This window comes from Chelonoidis abingdonii, chromosome 10, assembly GCF_003597395.2.
Source record: "Chelonoidis abingdonii isolate Lonesome George chromosome 10, CheloAbing_2.0, whole genome shotgun sequence".
NCBI lineage: Eukaryota > Metazoa > Chordata > Testudines > Testudinidae > Chelonoidis > Chelonoidis abingdonii.
In genome coordinates, this window is record NC_133778.1 from 59,486,517 (window position 1) to 59,512,949 (window position 26,433).

The 26,433-nt window shown below is 38.3% G+C and overlaps 1 protein-coding gene across 1 annotated transcript in view; it reads left to right on the plus strand.

Annotated features, from left to right (window-relative positions):
* Window positions 1-26,433, plus strand: part of LRP1B (LDL receptor related protein 1B) — a 1,355,016-nt gene that overhangs the window by 777,344 nt on the left and 551,239 nt on the right. Inside the window, 2 exon segments of the mRNA XM_075069829.1 lie at window positions 9,940-10,159; window positions 15,344-15,533. Coding sequence (XP_074925930.1) covers window positions 9,940-10,159; window positions 15,344-15,533 — 410 coding nt within the window.

Sequence of the window (26,433 nt, forward strand, 5' to 3'; positions counted from 1 at the left end):
TATATTCCGCTATCTGAAAAGGACAGATCCAGAGCCAATTCAGTGAGCTTAACAATTGACTTTGAAAGGAATGACATGCTCTTAAGTCTTCTCAGACATGCAACGAATAGGGCGTTACCTAGCTACCTACATGTTTGCACATTTTCCAGCTAACCCTTTATCCAAATGGAACACGTATATCATGTGTGTTTGTAATAGTTTATGTAGGACCTTTGGCTCTGAATTCGATGAATGGGTTACACTGATCCACAAAGACAGATTTTTTTTCAAGTTTTTTTCAAGATACAACTTCTGGTAATAGTCTTCATAATACAGTACTTAACTGTCATAGAATGCCCACAGTGAAAGAACAAAACAGGAAAAATTGACATTTAACAAAATTTCCCCTTTACGGAAAGGGATGCCACTTACCATGAAATGGTGCAATACATATTAGGGTATGTCTACGCTACGGGTCACTCTGGATTACTCCAAATTTACAGATTTTGATTTTTGGCAACTGGTTGTATAAAGTCGAGTGCGTGCGGCCACACTAAGCACATTAATTCAGCGGTGTCCGTCCATGTACCGAGGCTAGCATCGACTTCCGAAGTGTTGCACTATGGGTAGCTATCCCAGAGCTATCCCATAGTTCCTGCAGTCTCCCCCGCCCATTGGAATTCTGGGTTGAGATCTCAGTGCCTGATGGGGCCAAAAATTTGTCGTGGGTGGTCATGGGTAAATGTCGTCAGGCAATCCTCCCTCTATGAAAGCAATGGCAGACAATCATTTCACTCTCTTTTCCCTGGATTGCCCAGGCAGACTCATAGCACAGCATCTATGGAGCCCATTCAGCATTTTTTCACTGTCACCGTATGTCTACTGGATGCTGCTGACAGATGCGGTACTGCAGCACTACACAGCAGCATCCCCTTGCCTTTGCAAGTTAGCAAAAACAGTTACCAGCCATACTGTATCATCTGCTGCTGTCATGGGTGCTCCTGGCAGGCCTTGATAAGGTTGTCGGGGGCGCCTGGACAAAAATGGGAATGACTTTCCAGGTCATTCTCTTCTTTAAGTTTTGTCTAATAGAGAGTCAGTCCTGCCTAGAATATCAGGCAAGCCTACTAAAGAACCAGAGAGGCAAACAGCCTCTCCGGGTCAGAGCCCCAGACATCCCGCAGAAATGATGAGCTGCATGCCATTCTAGGAGGTGCCCCTACAACAACCTCACGCATTGCTTCCCTCCTCCCCCACCCCTCCCAGGCTACCGTGGCAGTTATCCCCCCATTTGTGTGATGAGGTAATAAAGAATGCATGAATTTGTAACAACACTGACTTTACTGCAAGCAGAGATCAAAGGAGGGAGGGGAGGGGGTTGGCTTATAGCGAAGTAGAGTGAACCACCATTCTGCACTTGCTCAGCCTATAGCTGAAAATGGGAATCTGTTATAAGCACTAGGATAGAAGCACAGGCAGGACTGAATCTCCATTTGTGTGTGGATCTTTGGTTGACACTGGTAAAATACAAAATGTCCCAGGATATGTGTGTTGGGGGACTTTTCTAAACAGGAGCTTAATTTTTTTATTTGCAGTAAAATGTTGACATCTAAGTATCTGAGTGTGAGCCATTGGAGCAAGGGGTAGGCTGGAGTAGGTGCAACCGTGCGGTGCTGCCAACTGGGAGATCAGTCTGAGGCAGAAACCTCCAGCTGGCATAATATTCCAGGCAGGACTGAATCTCCATTACACAAAACTTAAAGAAGAGAATGACCTGGAGTCATTCCTATTTTTGTCCAGGCGCCCCTGACCGACCTCACCAAGGCTGGCCAGGAGCACCTATGTCTGCCCAGGTGCCCCGGATTGACCTCACTGAGGCCAGTCAGGAGCACTCATGGGATGACGATGACGCATACCAGTCATACTGCACTGTCTGCCATTCGCAAGGCAAGGGGATGCTGCTGTGTAGCGATGCAGCACCATATCTGCCAGCAGCATCCAGTAGACGTACAGTGACAGTGAAAAAAGCGAGAAATTTTTTTTCCCTTTCCTTTCACAAAGGGGGGGGCTGACGACATATATTCTGAACCACCCGTGACAATGTTTTTGATCCTTCAGGCATTGGGAGCTCAACCCAGAATTCAAATGGTTTTCGGAGAGTGCGGGAACTGTGGGATAGCTACAGTTGTCAGTCGTCCCTCCCTCCATGAGCGTCCATTTGATTCTTTGGCTTTCTGGTACGCTTGTCTCAGCTCCATAAGTTTCACGCAGCTCTGTGTTGAGTCCCTGTTGTGTCCCTGTCCATTATGGCCTTGGAGATTTTTTTTCAAATGTTTTGGCATTTCTTCTTTTGGAACGGAGTTCTGATAGAACAGATTCATCTCCCCATACAGAGATCAGATTCAGTATCTTCTGTGCGGTCCATGCTGAAGCTCTTTTTTGATTCTGGGAGTGCATGGTCACCTGTGCTGATCAGCTCTCCACGCTGGGCAAACAGGAAATAAAATTCAAAAGTTTGTGGGGCTTTTCCTTTCTACCTGGCCAGTGCATCTGAGTTCAGATTGCTGTCCAGAGCGGTCACACTGGTGCACTGTGGGATAGCTCCCGGAGGCCAATAGTGTCGAATTGCGGCCACACAAACCCTAATTCAAAATGGCAATGTTGATTTCAGCACTACTCCCTTTGTCAGGGAGGAGTACAGAAATGGATTTTAAGAGCCCTTTATGTCAACAAAAATGGCTTTGTTGTGTGGACGGGTGCAGGGTTAATTCAATTTAATACTGCTAAATTCAACATAAACTCGTAGTGTAGACCAGACATTAATCAGGTGTTTTTGTACTGTATATTATATATTTACTGCTCTATATGGGGACGTAGGAACATACTGGATCAGACCCATGGTCCATCTAGTCTAGTATCGTGTCTCCAACAGTGGCCGGCACCAGATGCCTCAAAGGAAGTTGCAAGAGTCCAACAATGAGCAGATGTGTGATAATTCCTGTTAGAGATTGGCTTAATCCCTGAAGCATGAGGTTTTCCTTCTAAAACTCTCTGTATGCAGGAACTGTTATAATGATATATATTCTTTTTATTTGTATAAATGTACCATCCCTCTTTGAATCTTATTAATTCTTGGCCTTAGCAGCATCATATGTGGAACATGATTGTAACAGTTAAAATTGATGTAAATTGGGCAAGTATATCACTATTCTGATGTTCATAGAATACCAGGGTTGGAAGGGACCTCAGGAGATCATCTAGTCCAACCCCCTGCTCAAAGTAGGACCAATCCCCTGACAGATTTTTATCCTAGATCCCTAAATGGGCGCCTCAAGGATTGAACTCACAACCCTGGGTTTAGCACACCAATACTCAAACCACTGAGCTATCCCTCACCATTTCCAGTCCCCTACTTTCACTAGCAGGACCAGGCAGAGATCCTTTTAAATTTACTCAAGAAGATAATTTGCCCCTTCAGTATTACTTAAATCTAACAATGAGGGAGACCATATAATGTTTTTTTAATGCATTTTAAAGCTTTTTTTTTTTTTTTTAAAGAATGGAGCAATCCTATTCAACTTCAGATTTTTTACCAAAGAAGCAGAGATAACACTTGCAATAAATGTCATCGTAGTACTACCCTATATTCTAGGGGACATATCGGTTACTAGGAATAAACAACAATGACAAAAACAAACAAGTACTGTTATAATGGCTTCAATAAAAACCATCTGTAGATATTAAGATGTGTCATGTGGATGCAGTACATTTGAAAAAGAAATTGCCATATATCAACCAAATTCGTATTTTAACACAATCTTTCCTCTCCCCTTCCACAAATCTCAAGTTTGTTATCTTATTGTACATCATAAAAGTGTACTTGGATACACTGTCTTAATACATCCACAAAAGACAATAATTTTCATTGCTAGCAAAATTATACAAAGTGGGCAAAATGACAAAAATGACCTTATGTTGATGTAATACAAATTCAGTGTATCCATGACCCAGTTGGCAAGACTGTTCTATAAAGTAACACTGTGGAGTGAGTCATGTAGATAATTCTAGTTTGGCTGGGCTGATTGCTATATTTCTAACACTTGGATTTATTTACGTTATCAGTTTTTCATTTCCAAGTTTGTCTTTTGAAGAAGGCAAACTATTATAGGAAGACTATAATTAGTTTGTCATATAGTGGTGATGCAAATTAGACCCCAAATCATCCCAATACCTGAAATTATTTTGTCAAATTTTCCAGCTCACTGATTTCTATCAGTTAAGTATGCAGCACAGGAAGGTATTGCATGAAGATGCATAGTCTGAGAAGGGATATCGTACAGTGTTCTTTCCTAATAAAATAACACATACTTTCATAGTTATACTCCTTTAAAAAAGCTTTTCTGAGGGACAAGGTTTATTATGGCATTTTAATTATCTTCAGACTATTAGACTAGAAGATAAGCATTGCAAAAGCATTGCAAAGCAATAACTATATTTTGATTCTCAATTAAAATACAAATGTCATACACTTTGGGCATATTTTGATCTGATGAGAGATAGCTACAAAAAGCCGCAGCATAAAGTTAAAAGAAAAAAAGTTATTGCCTTTTAATAAGTCATATAAATGTTTGCAAACTATATTGATTTATTGGGCCTTTCAGTACAGTAAGTAGTATATTGACCTAGTTGTTTGCTTCACTCCTAGAGAGCTGGTGCTCAGGTTTCACTGATCCTATAATGAAACTGAATGTGGTTCCAGTCAGATTTATAATGCGATGTATAAGCCCAGGGCATTGAATTTGGTTTTGTTCTTAGTATTAAATTAAAGCAATAAAAACCTTCCTTTTATTTTGTGAGCTGGAAGAGATAGAAAAGATGCAAGAAAACAGATGTTTACTTCTGTCATTTTTCAAAGCGATTAAAATTATCCTGTGTAAACCATGGCACACTTTTAATTTAATTTCTTACCAATTTGTGATATAAAATAAAATAGATCAGTGATATTTATTCCAAATGGTTGCCCAGAAGACCAGAGCATCATTTAAAACAGTTGATGTAATCTAAGAAGATGCTAAATAGGTTTGATAACAAAAGTATTGTTAATGAAACATTTCATAACCCTGCTGGAAATGTAGTGATTTAAGAGCTAAAATTTTTGGACTTTACTCTTTAAAATACAGGTCAGAATTGTAGACTTGATTCTGATCTCCCACCACTATAAATCAGAAGCAACTCCACTGCAGTTAGTGGAATTTCAATGACATAAAACTGCTTTGAGATCAGTATCAGCCGCACAAAGCCTAATAGAGTCTTGAAACAATTAGTATTCATAAACATGTATTTAATATTTTTACTAATATAATCAGAATGGAATATTGCTGATTTTAAGATCTAAATACCATGACATAGTTCCTAGAATACTCCTATTTTTGAGATTCCTGTCTTAGTACTTCTGGTAGGTGCTTTGTGTAAATCTAAAGAAGCATGACCAGTATATTAATTCTCTTACTTATATTCAGTATTTCTTATTAAAAAGTTAATACCATACAGCAATACTGTAGATACCATAATTCTCCCTGTAATTATATACAAATAAAATTATGTTAAAAGAACATTAAGGTTGCAGAGCCAAGCACTCAAAAGTTGGGAAATGCCAGATTTAAGGGTGCCTCTGCAACCCCCTTGTGCGTATGCATTATGATACCGTCTTTAATTACATAATTATAGACTATTTCTTCCATAAGACCCTGCTTCATTCAGCAGACAGTGCTCAGTTATTGAGCAGCAGTTTAATATTTTGTTTTATTCTCGTTGTTCATTGTGTGTCCCCATAGCTTACTTCACATTATAGAAACCCTGCTATGAAGACAGAGATATTAATTTCCTCATAGACTTTTCTGTGGCACTCATCAATATTGTATTTGAGTGCTTCACAAACATTAATTGATTTATTTTCACTATACACCTGTGCGAAAAGAAGATAGCATTATCCGTTTTACAGAGTGGAAACTGATGCACAGAGATTAAGGTCAAAAGCATCCACTAATTTTGAGTGCCCAATCTGAGACGCCTAGAACCTGATTTTTCAGAATACTTAGCATAATAAAACATTTTTTATGTTCAAGCACATAGACTTTAGTTGCAGGTATGAGTGCTCAGTACATTTTTAAATAGGACCCCAGGATCTTCAAGTCAGGCACTCAGAAAATTAGGGACATACAAAAAAGTTTGCTTTAACTGACTCTCCTAGCCTCACATAGGAACTCTGTTACTGAGGGAGGAATAGAATCCAGTTCTTCTGGTCAGTATTCAACTGCTTAACCAAGAGATCATCCTTTCTCTTCCTCCAGTACTGTGCCTCATTCACAGCACACCTTCCAACTTCTTGAGCAAATGAAGGAGTGCTCAACAACCGCCTTTGCTACTGAAATCTGCGTATATCCCCAGAGTAGGTCCATCCTGTGGACTGTAGTATTTGATTATGTAATTAGTTACTGCATATCATAATGCACAAGGTGACAATTAATGTTGGACAGGCAACCTTAACTCTGGCATTTCCTAACTTTGGTGCTTGACTTAATAATGTTAGTTTAACTTCTTTTCTTTCTTTTGTGTGTGTGTGTGTGTGTGCGTGTGTGCGTAACATCCCAAGTGCTTAAAAAAGGCAAATTGAAAAATCAGAACTTCTATCATGTGGCATCTTTTTGCTACCTACATGTTTCAAGAACAGGGTTGGACCTTTAGAGTCACCATTCAAACTTCTTCCACTTGAGCTAATGGAGTTACTGATAGCACTAGCAGGCTGTCATCCTCCTATGTAGACCAGTTTTACAGAGGGATGGGATAATTTGCCATTGGGTTTCACAGACATTTGCTGACAGCAGAAGAATGTTGAGACTCAGGAATCTTGGGTTCCACCCCAGAAACTGGAGGATTGAGCACAGACACTTCTGCATATTCCCTGCAAGTGTGATCCCCTTCCAGCTGGTCCCTTTCCCAGTCCTGTCTCTTCCACCTTCTGGCTTTTCATCTCAATCCCATTATCTTCACCTAGCTAGTTCCACTATCCACTTCTCAAACTTCTCATCCCAATCCAAGTCTCTTTTCCGAGCAAATTCTGGTCTCACCTCTCTAAAGAGAGTCTCCCTCTTCCAGTCCCAGTTGCCTGTCTTGCTTCCAGCTCATTTCCTTGCTCAGCCATTCCCAGTTCTGCCCCTCCTGACTCCTCATCCAGTCTGTCTCCCCAACCCTGGCCTTCAGTCACTTTCACCGCTTCACCTGCATTCTTTATCCCCATAAACTCACACTCCGAAACTCTCTCCCTGGGCTCCTCATCCAATCTCAGTGTGTCTCCTCCCAGCTCCTTGTCCTAATCTCTTTGCTCAGCCAATCTCAGTTCTCTCTCCTCACCCCAGTTCCTCGTCAGATCTATCATCCATCTCCTTCAATTATTTTCCCTCACCCCAATTGTTCTCAGTCTGTCCTCTGACTCCTTATTTGATCTTAGCCTTCCTCTATCCCCTCTGTAGATCCAGCTTTTGTCTCCTCTGCCTTCAACTCAGGCAGCCTCCTCCACCAGTCTGCTTGTGCCCAATTGTGGGTGAGTGGCATAAAGAGCATAGGAGAAACAGCCTCTGTGCTCTCACTTTAGATGTACAGACTCTGCATGACCCACAGCAGCCAGAGCTGCAGTTTTAGGGATAGTCTTGCTCAGCCCTGGGCTACAGCATACTCAGTGCAGACAGAAATTTCAGGCAATTTAGCTGTTCTCTGCAGGACATGGGTGAGTTGCAATTTTTAAAGGCTTATAATTTGGTCAAATTTGGGTGAATTTTCACAGGGACAACAAAAGGCACATCTCTGATACACAGGCTACACTCTGTCAAATTTCAAGATTCTACTCCAAAGCATGGGACCAGTAGGGCTTTTCAAAGAAAAGATTGACAGAAATTTTTAACATGGACAAAACATATATTCCCCTAACCTTGTTTTGAGAATTGGCTCCACTCATGGCAGAAATGTTCCCAAAACATTGAGCATGAGGCAGACATTCAGGATGAAAAATTTCAGTCCAAACTGTTAATATTTGACAATGTGTTAAGCAACTGAAAACAGGGTCTTACAATGAGAAGTGTCAAGCAACCTTAATAATAGTCAGTCCCATCCTATAATACCTGTGTGATATATTTTGGCAAATGTTCATTTTTTTAATTGTAGCCACTTTATAAAACATGAATAGTTCCATACTTATCTACTTTTGTTTGACCAGTCTCACATTAGAGGATCTTCAAAGCTCTCAAGAACTGTACGTAGTCCATCTTTTTTTCCCTAGAAGAAATGGGGTTGCACATTTTTCACTTTTTTTTTTTTTTTCATTTTGCCAAATTTGTGTCTCAGCAGTAAACTGCAGTTATAAGGCAAGGTACTGCAAGGTGATGAGCACCGTGATCCCTGCATAGCAAAGCACTTAAGCGTGTGCTTCACGTGAAGTCCCATTGAAGTCAAAGTTATTCATGTGTTTAAAATTAAGCATCTGAGTAAGTGCATTTCTGAAGTGGGGCCAGGTTGATAAGCACCTTGCCAGATCAAGTCCATGTTGTACTACTGAAGATGTTTACATTCAAACAGCAACTAATTTGTAGAGCAATAAATAAGAAGGCTCTGATCATTTTATTCCATTTTATTCATACTGTTTGAAAATACTCTTTGGAAATAATATACTATTTTATAAAAATACAAATGTGTTTGGTTGAAAGGAGTTGTGTGGTAGTAAGGGAGCACTAATGCACATACTTTGTGCCACTGCTATTGGAAAAGTATATTAGCTGACTAAAGAAATTTACACAAGTCTCTTGTATTCCAGAAAAGTGGTAAAGGAACTACAAGTGAAAAATAAACATGGCCTATAAATATATAAATGAAAATGGGGAATATAACCAGTGCAAATAAACCTTAAGAATAGATCAATTCAGCAGCCAATGTATGAATGATGGAAACTCAGGCATGGTCTACACTGCGAGGGGGATTGATCTAAGTTATGCAACTTCAGCTGCATGAATAATTTAGCTGAAGTCGACGTCTTTAGATTTACTCAGTACGGTGTCGTCACTGTGGTGAGTCAACTGCTGATGCTCCTCCGTTGACTCTGCCTGCACCTTTCGTTCCGGTGGAGTACCGGAGTTGACGGAGAACGCTCAGGGGTCGATTTATCATGTGTACACTAGATGTGATAAATCGACCCCTACTGGATCAATTGCTGCCCACCAATTCAGCGGGAAGTATAGACATACCCTTAGAGTCTTTGAATACAACTAGACAAAAACAGCCTACAGTTTCTTTTTCTTTCTAAAACTCTGTATAAGGTATAAACCAATCACAATATTGTTTTAAGTAAGTCATCGGCTTTTAATATGTGATAGAAGTAGTATTCAAAGTTTCAAGGTCACTTAACCTCTAGTTATTAAACATGTGTGCAGTTAACTCATCCTATGTGGAGTTTTCAATAGTGTTAAGCAGCAACAGAGAAAAGCAGATAATTTGCATCAAGACGACAAAATAGACTTGGCCAAACAATCCTAATACAATTCTGCGCTTTGGAACAAAGTCAATCCAATTCCTGGTCTTAAAAAAAAAATCATAATTGCTGAGATTAAATAAAGTCTCTAGCAGCTCATTAACAGTACTCTGACTTCTCATATCAGTCATCTCACTTTTTAAATGCATAATTGATTATATTCTTTGTTTGTAGAATAGTAGTTTAATGACACTGAACCAAAGGGATTTTTTTTTCTTTGCTGCAAATGCTGTTGTTCATTTGAAGGAATCAGCAGGTGTCATTTACGCAAAAGACTAAAGCAAACTACAATCGTATGAAGTTACAAACTTTTTATTGAAGGCCTTCTAAAATATAAATCAGGTAGTTCAAATGATATCTGAATGCTTTTATTTATAATTTCATAGCTGGATGTATTGGACGGACTGGGAGGAAGATGAAATAGATGACAGTGTGGGAAGAATCGAGAAGGCATGGATGGATGGCTACAGGCGGCAGATTTTTGTGACATCAAAGATGCTGTGGCCAAATGGTTTAACTCTGGACTATCATACAAATGTTTTGTACTGGTGTGATGCCTATTATGATCACATTGAAAGAATATTTTTGAATGGAACTGACAGAAAGGTAAAAGAAAAATGCTGCTGTTTTGTCCACTGGCTTCCCCTTTCACTGAATCATACTGTGTTGTGTTAAAAATATTTTTCAAAGTTTTTTCCCCTCCACACCTGCAAGGCTGCTGTAAATAGACCCTGTGGGATGCCTGGCATAAGCTCCTGTCATAAGGTATATTTCCCAAATCTGAACCTTAGCGTCCAAAATTTGGGTACCTGCATGAAACCTCTAAGCTTAATTACCAGCTTAGATCTGATAGCCTTCACCACGTCAAAAATATAGTGTTTTGGGGCCCTGACCTCCTCCTAACTTCTTAGGACCCAAGAACCCAAATATCTTTGGATTCTAAAGCCAGGAGAAATAAACATTCCGCTTCCCCGCCCCCCAAGACTTTCCCTGAGAGATACAGTATTCCTGCGCAGAGAGAAATTAGCCTCTCCTCTCCCCTTCCCTCCTCCCAGCAGTTCCTGGTGTTCCACCCACTGTCCTGGATAAAACAAGGGAACAAGGAAAATCAATCAGGTTCTCTAAAAGAAATCTTTTAATTAAAAGAATGGAAAAAGTAAAGAATTATCTCAGTAACTTCAAGATGTAAATATTACAGGGTCCTATAGTTTACAGACAAAGGAAGAAACCCTTCCTCCAGTACCAATACAAATCAAAATATTCCCAGCAACTACACATATAAAAGTTAACTAGCCAGATCCACATGTGCAAATAGAGTAAAACAAACAATTAAAAAGCCTAAATCGCCTCTTCTACTTACTATTTGAACAGAACTTTAGAGAACCTGTAGTAATGTCTGGTCCCTCTCATACCCCCGAGTAAAGACACACACACAGAACAAAGGACCCACACCCAAAACTTCCCCCCACACAGGGTTGAAAGTGTCTTGTCTCCTGATTGGTCTTCTGGTCAGGTGTTTAGTTCCCTGTTTGTTAACCCTTTACAGGTGAAAGAGACATTAACCCTTAGCTATCTGTTTATGACAGCTCCATTAAAAACAGTGTGGTTGGCACTCTACTAAAGGAGAACATGGCATGGCCTGACATATTTTTCTTAGCTTTAGGAGCAGTGATACAAAGATGTTGTTGTTGTTTTTTTCAATCCAGTTTTCCCATGTAGCAATGAATTGTGTTGTGATTTGAGACACCAGGGTACAGAGACTTCCAGTAGAGACAAATTTAACACAGCTCCTGCTGGTTCTGCCAGCAGAAACCTTCTATTGGCCTCACCTGGTAAAACAGCTTTTCATGGACTGCATGGGTCAGTCCTTGAGACTTTGTTATAATACACAGGGGACACACACTAACAAGTCCAGCCATTTGATTACAGAGCTTGCTGATTGATTTAGCCAGCTTCACTAGCTAGACACACAGATTCTATGGCCTGAAAGAGCCATTATGATCTAGTCTGACCTCCTGTGTAGCACAGGCCATAGAACTTACCCAAAATACTTCCTTGAACATATCTTTTTTTAAAAAAAATCCAGTGTTGATTTAAAAATAATCAGTGATTTGAGAATCCAGTATGACCCTTGGTAAATTATTTCAGTTGTTAATTACTCTCACCATTATAAATGTATACCTTATTTCCTATCTGAATTTCTCTAGCTTCAATTTCAATGATGAGTCCCCATTTACAGTTATATTCTGAGACCTATCAGTTAGCCAGTTTTTAATCTATGTAATGTGTGCTATGTTAATTTTATACCATTCTAGTTTTTTAATGAAAATGTTGTGTGTGGTACCAAATCAAATGCCTTACAGATGGCTAAGTATTATGTTGGCATTATTATCATTATCAACCAAACTTATAATCACATCAAAAAAATCTCTTTTCCCTAATCTGTTGTTTTACATTAATTATATTACCCTCCTTTAGGTCTTTATTAATTGAGTCCCTAATCAGCCATTCCATTATCTTGCAAGGCTCAATATCAGGCAGACAGGCCTGTAATTACCTGTGTCATCCTTTTTTATCCTTTTTAAAAACTGTCATAACGTTAGCTTTCTTCCAGTCTTCTGATACTTCCTCAGTGCTCCAAGACTTATTTAAAATCAACACTAATGGTCCAGCGAGCTCCTTAAACAACTGTTGCAAGTCATCTGGACCTGCTGACTTTAAAATGCCTAATTTTAGTAGCTTTTCTTTAACATCCTCAAGAGATACTAGTGGAATGGCAAGAGTGTTATAATCACCATCTGATAGGGTGGCCAGATGAGATGAAGAAAATATTGAGACACATTAGGGGGAGGGCGGCTCTGCTGCCGGAGCAAAAAAAGAAAGAAAAGAAAAGCCTTTTCTAAATTATTATTGTTAATTCTATCATTTCCATTTACTTGGAAGTTGTCAGACACAATAAATACTTTGTTATTTCAGAAGTTGCTGGAGGAAGTGGCACTGACTCAGTGGTCAAGGGCAGAAAACCCACTTGTGGAAACCTGTTCCAAAGCCTAATAGTTTGTGGTGAAATTCACCTTATTTATCTAAGGATGGAAAAGTGAAATCCAACCCATAAAACTGGGACCAGGGCATTCCCCTGAATAGTCACTTCTTCAGACTATGGAATGGAATAGCACACAGACTGACTGCACCCTTGAGCAGAGTGTGAGGGCCACAGGATCTATACAATGACAGATCCTGTGATCTCTGTTCTAGCCCATTCTGTTTCCATCCTATGTGCTAGCTTACTTGGGAACAGTATGCAGATCCCTACATAGCAGTTGTGGAGACTACCCTTGTATACATGATTGCTCCATTGGTGCTTCCTCCTGCATAACCTCATTGTGTTGCTTATATAATGCCAAAACATTTGTGCAGATGGATTTCCTTCAGCTCTGTCTTGTTTGTGCCACTCCAGCAGTGTCAAGGGGTTGCTCCAACAGCACAGCTAGGGTGCTTTTTTTTGCTTTTTCTCCCTCCCCCAACTCCACCTCATGCCCCAGCATAAAGGACATGTTGGGGGTAGGAAAAGCATGGTCATAGAGCCTTGCATCCTACCAATCCTGGGATAACAGAAAAGCTCCTAGGAAGCCATTGCAGTTGGTAAAGCCCTGAGGTTGCTTTAACTTTTACTGAGGGCTAAATTGGCCTCTGCCCACTGTTATAAGCATAAATCCCAATTCTGAACATTAGCATCCAAAATGTGGGTGCTTGCATGAAACCTCCAAGCTTAATTACCAGCTTAGATCTGATAGCACTGCCACCAGCCAGATTCCAGTGTCTGGCGCACTCTGGTCTCCCCAAAACCTTCCCTGGGGGACCCCAAGACTCAGATGCCCTGAGTCTACAACAAAGGGAAATAACCCCCTCCCCTGTCTCCTTTTACATTTCTCTCCCAGGCTTCCCCTCCTAGATGGCCTGGATCGATCACCCTGTTTCAATCCTTGAAATGCAACACAGAGAGATAATTTCTTACCTCAGTCAGAGTCTCTGCAAAGGTAAGCTTTGAACTCTGACCAAAGAGATTTCCCTTCCCCCCGTTTCCTTCCTCACCAACTCCCTGGTGAGTTCTAACTAGGAAAAATCCAACAGGTCTAAAAAGAAGCTTATATAAAAAAGAAAAGACAAAAAAATGATCTCTGTATCAAGTTGACATATAAGGGTATTTCTAAAGAAAAATGAATAAACCCTTAGCCAATAAAGAAATACATTTAAAACATCCAGCAAACTACCACATTAAATACAAAAACATATAAAATTATTGTCTTCTACCTTTGTACTTAACTTGAACAAAGATTAGAAGTTGGAGGAGAACAGTTCACTTCCAAGCCGAGAGCAACAGAGAGAGAAAAACACACACCCAGAAGTTCCCTCCCTTGAGATTTGAAAAATCTTGTTTCCTGATTGGTCCTCTGGTCAGGTGTTTGGTTACCCCTTTGCAGGTGAAATAGGCATTAATCCTTAGCTATCTGTTTATGACACCCACCACCTAGTTTGGGAGAATGCAATGCAGCATGTCCCTCTGCAGGCCTTGTTCTGAGTATAGCTTGGCTGCACTCAAAGATCTCTCTCATCCTTGTCTGCCGGTACAGTGGGGAATTACAGCAGATAAAGAAGACTACACAGATGCACCACTAGGGATGGTTTAAAATTATCTGTTGAAACTGTGTTTTTGTGGAAAATTTAGCTTTTGTCATTGTGAAAATGAATGCCTGAAAATCAAAATATTTTGATTTGGAAATACTACACATGAGAATTGTCATTTGAATACCTTATCTCCCCATTCTTCTTTGTTGGCCAGGCTACCCAGATGAACTGCATTTTCTATGAAACTGGATGGCCAGGGACTTCCATGATGCACTGCTTTCCCTTTCCAAGAAGGGAGACAGTGGTGCATCATGGGAAATGTTGCCCGACAAGGGAACTCAGCCGATAGAGAAGAATGGGAGCTTGAGAAACCCAGACTACAATTCTCATGAGGCACTGTAGAGGTATTAACAAAAAGAAATATTTTGGGGTTTGGACATCAATTTTGGTGTTTGAATTTCTGCCAAAAGTCAAAATTTTGTGTTGAAAATTTAGATTAAAATACTTTCCTCCCCATTTTCATCAAAACTTTACAGAGGAAAAAAGCCCAGGTTTTTTAACTGCCTCTATATGATGTAGTCCCTCTTATGTGAGGAGCTGCATTTGGCACCAAGGCAGTCCTGAGACTGGAGTGGTGGCTGTGAAGTGAGTTTTACAGCAACTTTTCAGCCTCTGTAGTGGAGATAGGATTTTACACATAACTCCAGTGACTAGGAAAGTTTCAAGTATTCATGGAAAATGCATTTAATTTGAAAGGTTGCCTTATTTCGGGGACCATGATGTGTATTCTCCTCCAACTTCAATAACTCAGTTCCATTTAACAATGCAGGTCACTGGAAGAAGGTAAATAACTGAGTGATATACCAATGCCACCCATAAAGGCACATGGTAGAAACTCAAGACAGAAAAAAAGGATACATGTGGATTATCAGAGTAGGGCCTTTATTTAGAGTATATTAAAATGTCTGAAAAACATTGGGGATATTGGAATATCAAGTCTATTAGAATCAAACTTTGATTGTACTGTATGTTATGAATGAAATCTTTATGTGTATGGACAGAGTTGCTCATTTCTGAGCTTTCTGTCTTCTCTTCCCAAGTCTGACATGTATACTAAAACATTTCAATTCTGACCAATATTCAGTTCACATTATTTAATTGCAGGTAGTCTACAATGGGAAGGAGCTGAATCATCCTTTTGGGCTATCACATCATGGAAACTATATTTTCTGGACAGATTATATGAATGGCTCTATTTTTCAGTTGGATCTGATGATGAGGAATGTGACGCTACTAAGAAGTGAGAGGCCACCTCTCTTTGGGCTTCAGATTTATAATCGCTACAAGCAGCAAGGTATTGACAATATGTAACTTCTCTACAGGGTTTCACACCAAACAGTATTTCACAATAGTTATGTATACTGAATATTTTTCTCATGCTTCCTCAATGTTTGGAGGAAAACAGCTGGATTCAAAGCCAGTGAAAATATGGGGTGATGTAAAGATATTTTATGAGGTTTCAGCCCCTTACAGGGTCTTAAAATTCATCATCTCCTTGTTCCTGCCTGCCAACTACATTGACTCACAATATTATATGTAGATACAGTTATTGGATGTGTGTTCACACAGTCTTTCTGGATTGCCTGTTTTTCCATACCAACAAAAGGAATCTTGAAATACAGTACATAATACCTATTTCTTGTTCAACTATATTAAAGATATTATTGTAGCTACCTTTTCTCAGTGGCCGGCAATACCAGAAAAATTTTCTGTCTTTTTTCGTTTGTAACTTTCTTCTCCTCCTCCTTGATTTTCATCAGCTCCACTACAGCATAATTCAGTGCCTCAGTCAGCTGAGACTGTGCAATGATGCTCTGCTGTGCTGCATTGATTGACCAGTAGGGGGAAGCATACACCATAACTTAAATCAGAGGAGACGTTTTCCTCCTCAAATAAAAGGTCATAAAGAAAAAACATGGATGTAGTTCAGATAATGTGATTCCTAGCTCACAGGTTAGTTTACAATTATGTTCATTGAAGAAATGACTTGGGTTCTTATTACTTGTCTACAACACAAAGTAGGGATTATTGTTTTACAATATGAAATACCGACCCAGACATAGTTTTAGTTGGAGCTTAAATAGCAGAAACTCAGATCTGAGAACCCCTCCAAAGGATAGCTACAGTATAACAAAATAACAGTATCTGCTATAGTTTTAGATACAAATACGAACTTGTGGAACTGTTTGATCAATATATTAAGAATGTGTGTAACTATCTTCAAAAGAACAGAATCAGGTAGGGCTATCATTCTTTGTCTGGAATAAAAGTAGAATAATGCTTCTAGTTTCCATAGAAGATCAAAGTCTCCCACGTGGCTCATCTATTTAATCTTTTATATGAGGCACTCAATATAATTTTCAAGCAGAACTGAACCTAAAATGAAATGAAATGCTGTAACATTCATCTATGTGTTAAATATCTGTAATATTAATCATATATTATGCCTATTGAATATTATACTATAGCTCTAAAATAAGCCTTGTTCAGCCGCAGTCAACATATTACGTTAGTGACTGTCACAGTTACAGACTGATTGTACCTCTGTCCCTTTACTGGTCTCTCTGAGTATACTCCCACTCCCCCGCAGGCGTTAAGCCTCATGCCTTTACCTGTCTTGCAGTGGAATTTCTTAATCTCAGTATAATGCCCAGTCAAACTCAGTTTCTTATTATCATGCAGGTCTGGCTGGACACCTTCATTTCTTCCTTTGGGAGTCTGTGACCAGTGATATAGTGACCAACAGCCTTCTTAAAATTAGTATGTTTATTAGGAAATGGAACAAAACATTAGAGAAAATGATTTAGAAATGACAGCCTGCCAGTCTCATCTGATCTTACACTTCACTACAAGCAAAGTTAGATGGGCTTTCCTCTTGAGTTACAGGAAAAGAACAGATTGAATTTACATTCTTTTAGGAAGGCAGGTAGCTCTTGGGACTCTTCCTAATCCTATTTTGTCTTCCAGAAAATCTCTTTCATTCTGAGCCACCATTTTCTCAAAGCCTCACTGTCCTTTTGTATGCTGGGGCCCAGTTACTGTACTGATGAATTATTTTTGTGACAGGACACCAAAGTATGAAGTCCCAGACTAGTGTTTCCTAGTCTGCCACTGATTCTAAAAGAGGGCCTCTGTGACAACAGATCCATTGTGTGGCATTTAGACTCATTCAGCCTTAATGGCTTTCAGTTACTAGTCTTGTGAGTGTGTGTGTGTGTGTATGTGTGTGTGAACTTAAATTGTCGTTTCCCCTCTGAGACATTCCAACACGCCAATTCAGAAATTCAATTCATAGACCATATTTTGGGGTACATTTGCTACCAAGCATCATCACATTTGTCACACAGGGTTCAAGGCTATTGGCTTTTGCATAACAGTCCAACCCTTAGTCCAGGCACTCTTTCAAGTACTCTGATCCACTCCCATAGTCATGGATCAAGATGGCTCAAGGCTTTTTCTGCTAATGTAGAGAATAAAATTGAACACAGTTACCTAAAATATAGAGTCAATTTCGAGTCAGATTTTCAAAAGAGCTCAATGCTCACAGTTGGAAAAATGGTTTCAAAATAACAGCACCCAATCACTTACACTGAAAGCAATGCCAATATAGGAGTTATTGTTTGCTGAGCCCTTTCGAAAACGTGGCTGATAGTTGTTGCATAGTTCATGCTCATATATGTTGCATGTATGTAATATCAATAATTTAAGCAAATTATTATATTAGGTTATTATCAAGATAAAAATACAATTGTATGTTTGATGAATTTATATCTATCTATACACCCATCTATATCTACAATATGGTATAGTACTAAAGGTAGGCTGTTTGGCTTACATATCTTTGACTATATTTGACACCATTAGGCTTGTGGTAAGGCACAAGCCAACATATTCTTGCAAATATAGAGCTGAAGGAATTGCTAACTAGATGTAAATACTTCAGTGTACCATTTGAATAAGAGGATTAACCCAATACATATTACATAATATAACGTTTTTATATGTGTACTACAAATTGGATGCAAGGTAACTGTGTCATTATGACTTTAGAACATAGCCCCAGTTTTACTGAATTAAAATGGAATCCTTCCCTACTTTAGACCTTAAGCAAAATCTCAGTGTAGCGGTTAAAAACTAATGCAAATGTTAAGAAAAAGGATAATCATTTTAAAAGCAGTAACTAGGGAGAGGATGTCAGAAAAATAAAAGCTGTCTTGAAAACGTTTTATTCTTGAAATGTGTGGTAGCTGAACAGTAACTGCCTTGGAAACAGTTCACAGCTGATGCCACAGAACAGTCTAATTTCTGCATTGTACTACTGTTTCATGAGATATTGCCAGCCTAGGAGTCTCTTCAGCAATTCCATTGTCACCCTCTCTTTGAATACTTGCTTAGAATTCATTTCATATGTTTTGTCATTTAGGCTACCGCTAACTTAATCCACTGTATTTAATGCTCTGTATGCATTAACCTTGAAACCTTTAATTTGAATCTGAATCTAGCTGTTTATTTTAATTCTGGATGTCTGCTTTAAGACACCCCACTGCAGTAAAAAGCGCAGGGTTGCAGACTGAAGTACTTCCGAGCCAGACTGTGTTTTTTGCCTTTCCCCACTGTTTTGTGACTACCCTTTGGGCTGATCACCCTTCTCATTGGTGTGATTATCTGAGGAACTCATTCTCATATCAAAATTTTTCATGTATTGTTTCTCCTGCATTTTTACAAGCCTTCAAAATGTCTGTTTATTATGGTTTGTATTTGTTTTCAGGACTTTTGATATTTTCTTTGATTTCTGTGTTACTTGGATTCATTGGTTTGAACAGTGAATGACCCTGTAAAGATTTTGAGAATCTATTGGGCTAACATTCCTGAGACTCAGATGCTTATCCAAAATGTGTTCTAATGTATCTGTTCCTCTTTTAGCTGGAAATACCGTGAGATTAGGTTGTATCCAGCACTTTTCAGTTCTTTGGATTTTGGCTGGTGTAGCTGTAAAAAGGGAATAGTCTTTCATGCAGTATTTGGATATTTGTGTTTGAGTCCTAAATAAAGCAAGGAGGTTTAGACCTTAAGCTTTCTGAATGAAGAACTTGTTTTGGAATTTGAGGGACTATGGGATGGAGAGAACAGGGTGGATCGGGCCCAGAAAGTTTAAGTATACATTATTTAATTTGTTTTACATTAACCAAACATTTTTCAATCCTCAAAACTAGTTTGGTTCATTTTGATGTTGAATGACAGTTATGATTTCTAAGGACTTTTGCAATTGTTTGTTTATCATTTTCTGTTAAATACAGAAGTGAAAACATTATTACTGGTGTAAGAAGAATGGAGAGAAAAAATATCATTAGGTATAAAACACTTGGCAATTACATCTTTCTAATCCTTCCACAGGAATGGTACATCTTATTGAGCAACTGTCATATCAGGATTTAATCATCACAGTGACCAATATAATTGGCAGTTTTTCTGGTTCACCTCTGGGAGGCTCAAGGAGAACTAATGATACAAAAGAACTCTCTTTCCACCTTAATTTCTGTTTGTCATATATAATTATACTAAAAAAAAAATGATTATAGATACTTTGGTTCTTCTGCCAGGGAATGTCATTTGTCGAAACATAGATAAAGGTTAAATCAATGCCAACATTTTTGTCAGCTTTTATTATATCCATTTCTCATTAAGTACAATGCCCAAAATCTTACTGTAACATTAAGCTTTTCTTTTTCCCTATATTGTCAACCACCTGGTTGCCTTTAATGTTGTAGGTGTGATAAAAGAGTTCCGTAGGAACTAAATAAGGCAGATATCCTTTGTTAACAATAATTATACAAGCAAATTTGTTGGTTCAGGGATAGTTTTTATTGTTAATGAACTAGCTCATCTTACCTGTTCTTTTTTCCCCATGATCCACAGATTGATTTATTATTTATAATCCAATTTTCTGATTAATTTATTCCCCAGTGTAACACTAAGACAATCCTTGATTGTCATATTCAGTCACAGCAGAAAGATGTTCCCTAATTTGAGTCCATAAACATGGAGAAACCTAATTTAATTTTGGAAAATTAAATTTTAATCAGACAGATTTCACAACAATATCTCTGGACATTACAGTGTAGAATTATAACCATATCATGACATAAAAGAAAGACTAAAAAAAATCATCCTTTGGGTTTTGTGCCGCCTAATGGTAGAATGTTCTCCAAGGAGTGTCCATTAAAGCATTCCCCACCTCCTCTCTTCATATGAGTGTGGCAAATTACAAAACTGTTATAGGCCACCATCAATTCCACCTGTGGCAATTGTGCAGGATTTGATGGATGACAAACGGAGATCAGCAAATGAGATCTTAATAGAGGGTCAAAACATGGCACATTATCAGGGCTTCATTTGATGCCTTGGACACTTCTTCTAAAGCTTTGGCTTCTGTAGTTACTGTGAGGAGACATGCGTGGCCTCATTTCTTTCCTTTGGCATGAATGCTAGAATTAAAGTGGAAGATCTCCCCATCAAAGGAGATAGTGTTTTCAGTGACAAGAAAGATGAGTTGCTAGAAAAGCTGGAGACAAGATTGATGGCCTACTCTTTGGATTTGATTTCTTTAAGCAGGAGACCTTTTCTAATCCTTCTTTCCATTATCATGCTAGTATTATCTGTAATCTTACTTGGATTGTTTCTTGTCAAATCAAAAATGTCAACAACAGCGGCAGCAGGCTATGTCTTTCCGTATGTCTTACCACCTCTCTGTGGTAGTGTCTCATTTGAGAAAGCAGGGTATTTTTGTTTATATATTTAGACGATTGGCTGTTGAATTCTGCTATTTGCAAAGAATCTATTACGGCATATTAATTTTACATTCACCCTTTTTTCAGACCTATGACTACTTCCGTATGTCATGCAGTTGAATCTCCATATAATTCAGATAATTTTATTCGTAGGCTCCATATTGGACTCAGTAGCAGGGAAAGCCTTTGTACCAGAGGATAGATTTAAAAAAAAATAGTGCAGTATGTTTTAAATATTCAAATATGTCAAATTCAAAAGGTAATTTTATTTCTTAGTCTCGTGGGTCTCATGTCAGCTATTTCTTATATGACTTCGTTTGTACATCTCAGAATAAGGCCAGTGCAGCATTGGATGTCTCAGCTCTATAGACCAGATGTGGACAATCTTTAAATATTAGTCAACGTGCTTTGAAACATTCTGAACTCATTGACATGGTGGTCAGACAGGGAGAGTGTTCTCACAGGTGTCCAGTTCAACCCCCCTTCATTATAGGTAAGGATAATGTCAGATGCATCAAGCAATAGGTGGAAGGTGCATCTGAGTCATCTAACAGTTCAAGTTTACTGAGCTTCTGAAGAGCAACTTTTGGACTTCAACCTGTTGGATTTAAGAGCTATTTGTCTGTCCCTCAAATTATTCCTCCCTCACTTCCATGGGAGGATTGTGCAAGTAGCAGTGGCCAATACATCCATTATGTATTATATCAATCAATGTGGCTGCTTACTCTGCTCTGCTATTCACAGATGCAATCAGACTATAGGACTGTTGCATTCTCCACAGCATTTGTACAATGGCTCTCCATTTAGTAGAAGAGAACAGTGTGAATGCTGATCATCTTAGCAGGGACAGTTCCAGAAAGTGGTGTTTGAAATGGTGCAGATTCATGGCTTGAATGTAGGAAAAAATTGATTCTCTTGTATNATATATGTTGCATGTATGTAATATCAATAATTTAAGCAAATTATTATATTAGGTTATTATCAAGATAAAAATACAATTGTATGTTTGATGAATTTATATCTATCTATACACCCATCTATATCTACAATATGGTATAGTACTAAAGGTAGGCTGTTTGGCTTACATATCTTTGACTATATTTGACACCATTAGGCTTGTGGTAAGGCACAAGCCAACATATTCTTGCAAATATAGAGCTGAAGGAATTGCTAACTAGATGTAAATACTTCAGTGTACCATTTGAATAAGAGGATTAACCCAATACATATTACATAATATAACGTTTTTATATGTGTACTACAAATTGGATGCAAGGTAACTGTGTCATTATGACTTTAGAACATAGCCCCAGTTTTACTGAATTAAAATGGAATCCTTCCCTACTTTAGACCTTAAGCAAAATCTCAGTGTAGCGGTTAAAAACTAATGCAAATGTTAAGAAAAAGGATAATCATTTTAAAAGCAGTAACTAGGGAGAGGATGTCAGAAAAATAAAAGCTGTCTTGAAAACGTTTTATTCTTGAAATGTGTGGTAGCTGAACAGTAACTGCCTTGGAAACAGTTCACAGCTGATGCCACAGAACAGTCTAATTTCTGCATTGTACTACTGTTTCATGAGATATTGCCAGCCTAGGAGTCTCTTCAGCAATTCCATTGTCACCCTCTCTTTGAATACTTGCTTAGAATTCATTTCATATGTTTTGTCATTTAGGCTACCGCTAACTTAATCCACTGTATTTAATGCTCTGTATGCATTAACCTTGAAACCTTTAATTTGAATCTGAATCTAGCTGTTTATTTTAATTCTGGATGTCTGCTTTAAGACACCCCACTGCAGTAAAAAGCGCAGGGTTGCAGACTGAAGTACTTCCGAGCCAGACTGTGTTTTTTGCCTTTCCCCACTGTTTTGTGACTACCCTTTGGGCTGATCACCCTTCTCATTGGTGTGATTATCTGAGGAACTCATTCTCATATCAAAATTTTTCATGTATTGTTTCTCCTGCATTTTTACAAGCCTTCAAAATGTCTGTTTATTATGGTTTGTATTTGTTTTCAGGACTTTTGATATTTTCTTTGATTTCTGTGTTACTTGGATTCATTGGTTTGAACAGTGAATGACCCTGTAAAGATTTTGAGAATCTATTGGGCTAACATTCCTGAGACTCAGATGCTTATCCAAAATGTGTTCTAATGTATCTGTTCCTCTTTTAGCTGGAAATACCGTGAGATTAGGTTGTATCCAGCACTTTTCAGTGCTTTGGATTTTGGCTGGTGTAGCTGTAAAAAGGGAATAGTCTTTCATGCAGTATTTGGATATTTGTGTTTGAGTCCTAAATAAAGCAAGGAGGTTTAGACCTTAAGCTTTCTGAATGAAGAACTTGTTTTGGAATTTGAGGGACTATGGGATGGAGAGAACAGGGTGGATCGGGCCCAGAAAGTTTAAGTATACATTATTTAATTTGTTTTACATTAACCAAACATTTTTCAATCCTCAAAACTAGTTTGGTTCATTTTGATGTTGAATGACAGTTATGATTTCTAAGGACTTTTGCAATTGTTTGTTTATCATTTTCTGTTAAATACAGAAGTGAAAACATTATTACTGGTGTAAGAAGAATGGAGAGAAAAAATATCATTAGGTATAAAACACTTGGCAATTACATCTTTCTAATCCTTCCACAGGAATGGTACATCTTATTGAGCAACTGTCATATCAGGATTTAATCATCACAGTGACCAATATAATTGGCAGTTTTTCTGGTTCACCTCTGGGAGGCTCAAGGAGAACTAATGATACAAAAGAACTCTCTTTCCACCTTAATTTCTGTTTGTCATATATAATTATACTAAAAAAAAAATGATTATAGATACTTTGGTTCTTCTGCCAGGGAATGTCATTTGTCGAAACATAGATAAAGGTTAAATCAATGCCAACATTTTTGTCAGCTTTTATTATATCCATTTCTCATTAAGTACAATGCCCAAAATCTTACTGTAACATTAAGCTTTTCTTTTTCCCTATATTGTCAACCACCTGGTTGCCTTTAATGTTGTAGGTGTGATAAAAGAGTTCCGTAGGAACTAAATAAGGCAGATATCCTTTGTTAACAATAATTATACAAGCAAATTTGTTGGTTCAGGGATAGTTTTTATTGTTAATGAACTAGCTCATCTTACCTGTTCTTTTTTCCCCATGATCCACAGATTGATTTATTATTTATAATCCAATTTTCTGATTAATTTATTCCCCAGTGTAACACTAAGACAATCCTTGATTGTCATATTCAGTCACAGCAGAAAGATGTTCCCTAATTTGAGTCCATAAACATGGAGAAACCTAATTTAATTTTGGAAAATTAAATTTTAATCAGACAGATTTCACAACAATATCTCTGGACATTACAGTGTAGAATTATAACCATATCATGACATAAAAGAAAGACTAAAAAAAATCATCCTTTGGGTTTTGTGCCGCCTAATGGTAGAATGTTCTCCAAGGAGTGTCCATTAAAGCATTCCCCACCTCCTCTCTTCATATGAGTGTGGCAAATTACAAAACTGTTATAGGCCACCATCAATTCCACCTGTGGCAATTGTGCAGGATTTGATGGATGACAAACGGAGATCAGCAAATGAGATCTTAATAGAGGGTCAAAACATGGCACATTATCAGGGCTTCATTTGATGCCTTGGACACTTCTTCTAAAGCTTTGGCTTCTGTAGTTACTGTGAGGAGACATGCGTGGCCTCATTTCTTTCCTTTGGCATGAATGCTAGAATTAAAGTGGAAGATCTCCCCATCAAAGGAGATAGTGTTTTCAGTGACAAGAAAGATGAGTTGCTAGAAAAGCTGGAGACAAGATTGATGGCCTACTCTTTGGATTTGATTTCTTTAAGCAGGAGACCTTTTCTAATCCTTCTTTCCATTATCATGCTAGTATTATCTGTAATCTTACTTGGATTGTTTCTTGTCAAATCAAAAATGTCAACAACAGCGGCAGCAGGCTATGTCTTTCCGTATGTCTTACCACCTCTCTGTGGTAGTGTCTCATTTGAGAAAGCAGGGTATTTTTGTTTATATATTTAGACGATTGGCTGTTGAATTCTGCTATTTGCAAAGAATCTATTACGGCATATTAATTTTACATTCACCCTTTTTTCAGACCTATGACTACTTCCGTATGTCATGCAGTTGAATCTCCATATAATTCAGATAATTTTATTCGTAGGCTCCATATTGGACTCAGTAGCAGGGAAAGCCTTTGTACCAGAGGATAGATTTAAAAAAAAATAGTGCAGTATGTTTTAAATATTCAAATATGTCAAATTCAAAAGGTAATTTTATTTCTCAGTCTCGTGGGTCTCATGTCAGCTATTTCTTATATGACTTCGTTTGTACATCTCAGAATAAGGCCAGTGCAGCATTGGATGTCTCAGCTCTATAGACCAGATGTGGACAATCTTTAAATATTAGTCAACGTGCTTTGAAACATTCTGAACTCATTGACATGGTGGTCAGACAGGGAGAGTGTTCTCACAGGTGTCCAGTTCAACCCCCCTTCATTATAGGTAAGGATAATGTCAGATGCATCAAGCAATAGGTGGAAGGTGCATCTGAGTCATCTAACAGTTCAAGTTTACTGAGCTTCTGAAGAGCAACTTTTGGACTTCAACCTGTTGGATTTAAGAGCTATTTGTCTGTCCCTCAAATTATTCCTCCCTCACTTCCATGGGAGGATTGTGCAAGTAGCAGTGGCCAATACATCCATTATGTATTATATCAATCAATGTGGCTGCTTACTCTGCTCTGCTATTCACAGATGCAATCAGACTATAGGACTGTTGCATTCTCCACAGCATTTGTACAATGGCTCTCCATTTAGTAGAAGAGAACAGTGTGAATGCTGATCATCTTAGCAGGGACAGTTCCAGAAAGTGGTGTTTGAAATGGTGCAGATTCATGGCTTGAATGTAGGAAAAAATTGATTCTCTTGTATAAGCTTCTATAGTTTCTGGTTTGGAATATGTAATGCATTTAAAAATTGAGTGGTTATCTAAATTAATGATTCTCAGCCGGGGTACTCATCTATATATTTGCCTAGCTTTACAACAGGCTACATAAAAAGCACTATCAAAATCAGTACAAACTAAAATTTTATACAGACAAAATGAGAAAGTAAGCAAATTTTCAGTAATAATGTGCAGTGACACTTTTGTATTTTTATGTCTGATTTTGTAAGCAAGTTGTTTTTAAGTGAGGTGGAACTTGGGGTACATAAGACAAATCAGAATTCTGAAAGGGTACAATAGTCTGGAAAGATTAAGAACCACTGATCTGAATCATCTTTGAAAGTTCATTTGGCAGATATCTAATCTTAGCATACTTTCATTCATAGAAGATCACCATTCATGCATATTATGGTTAAGAAGTTTATGAAGGGGTT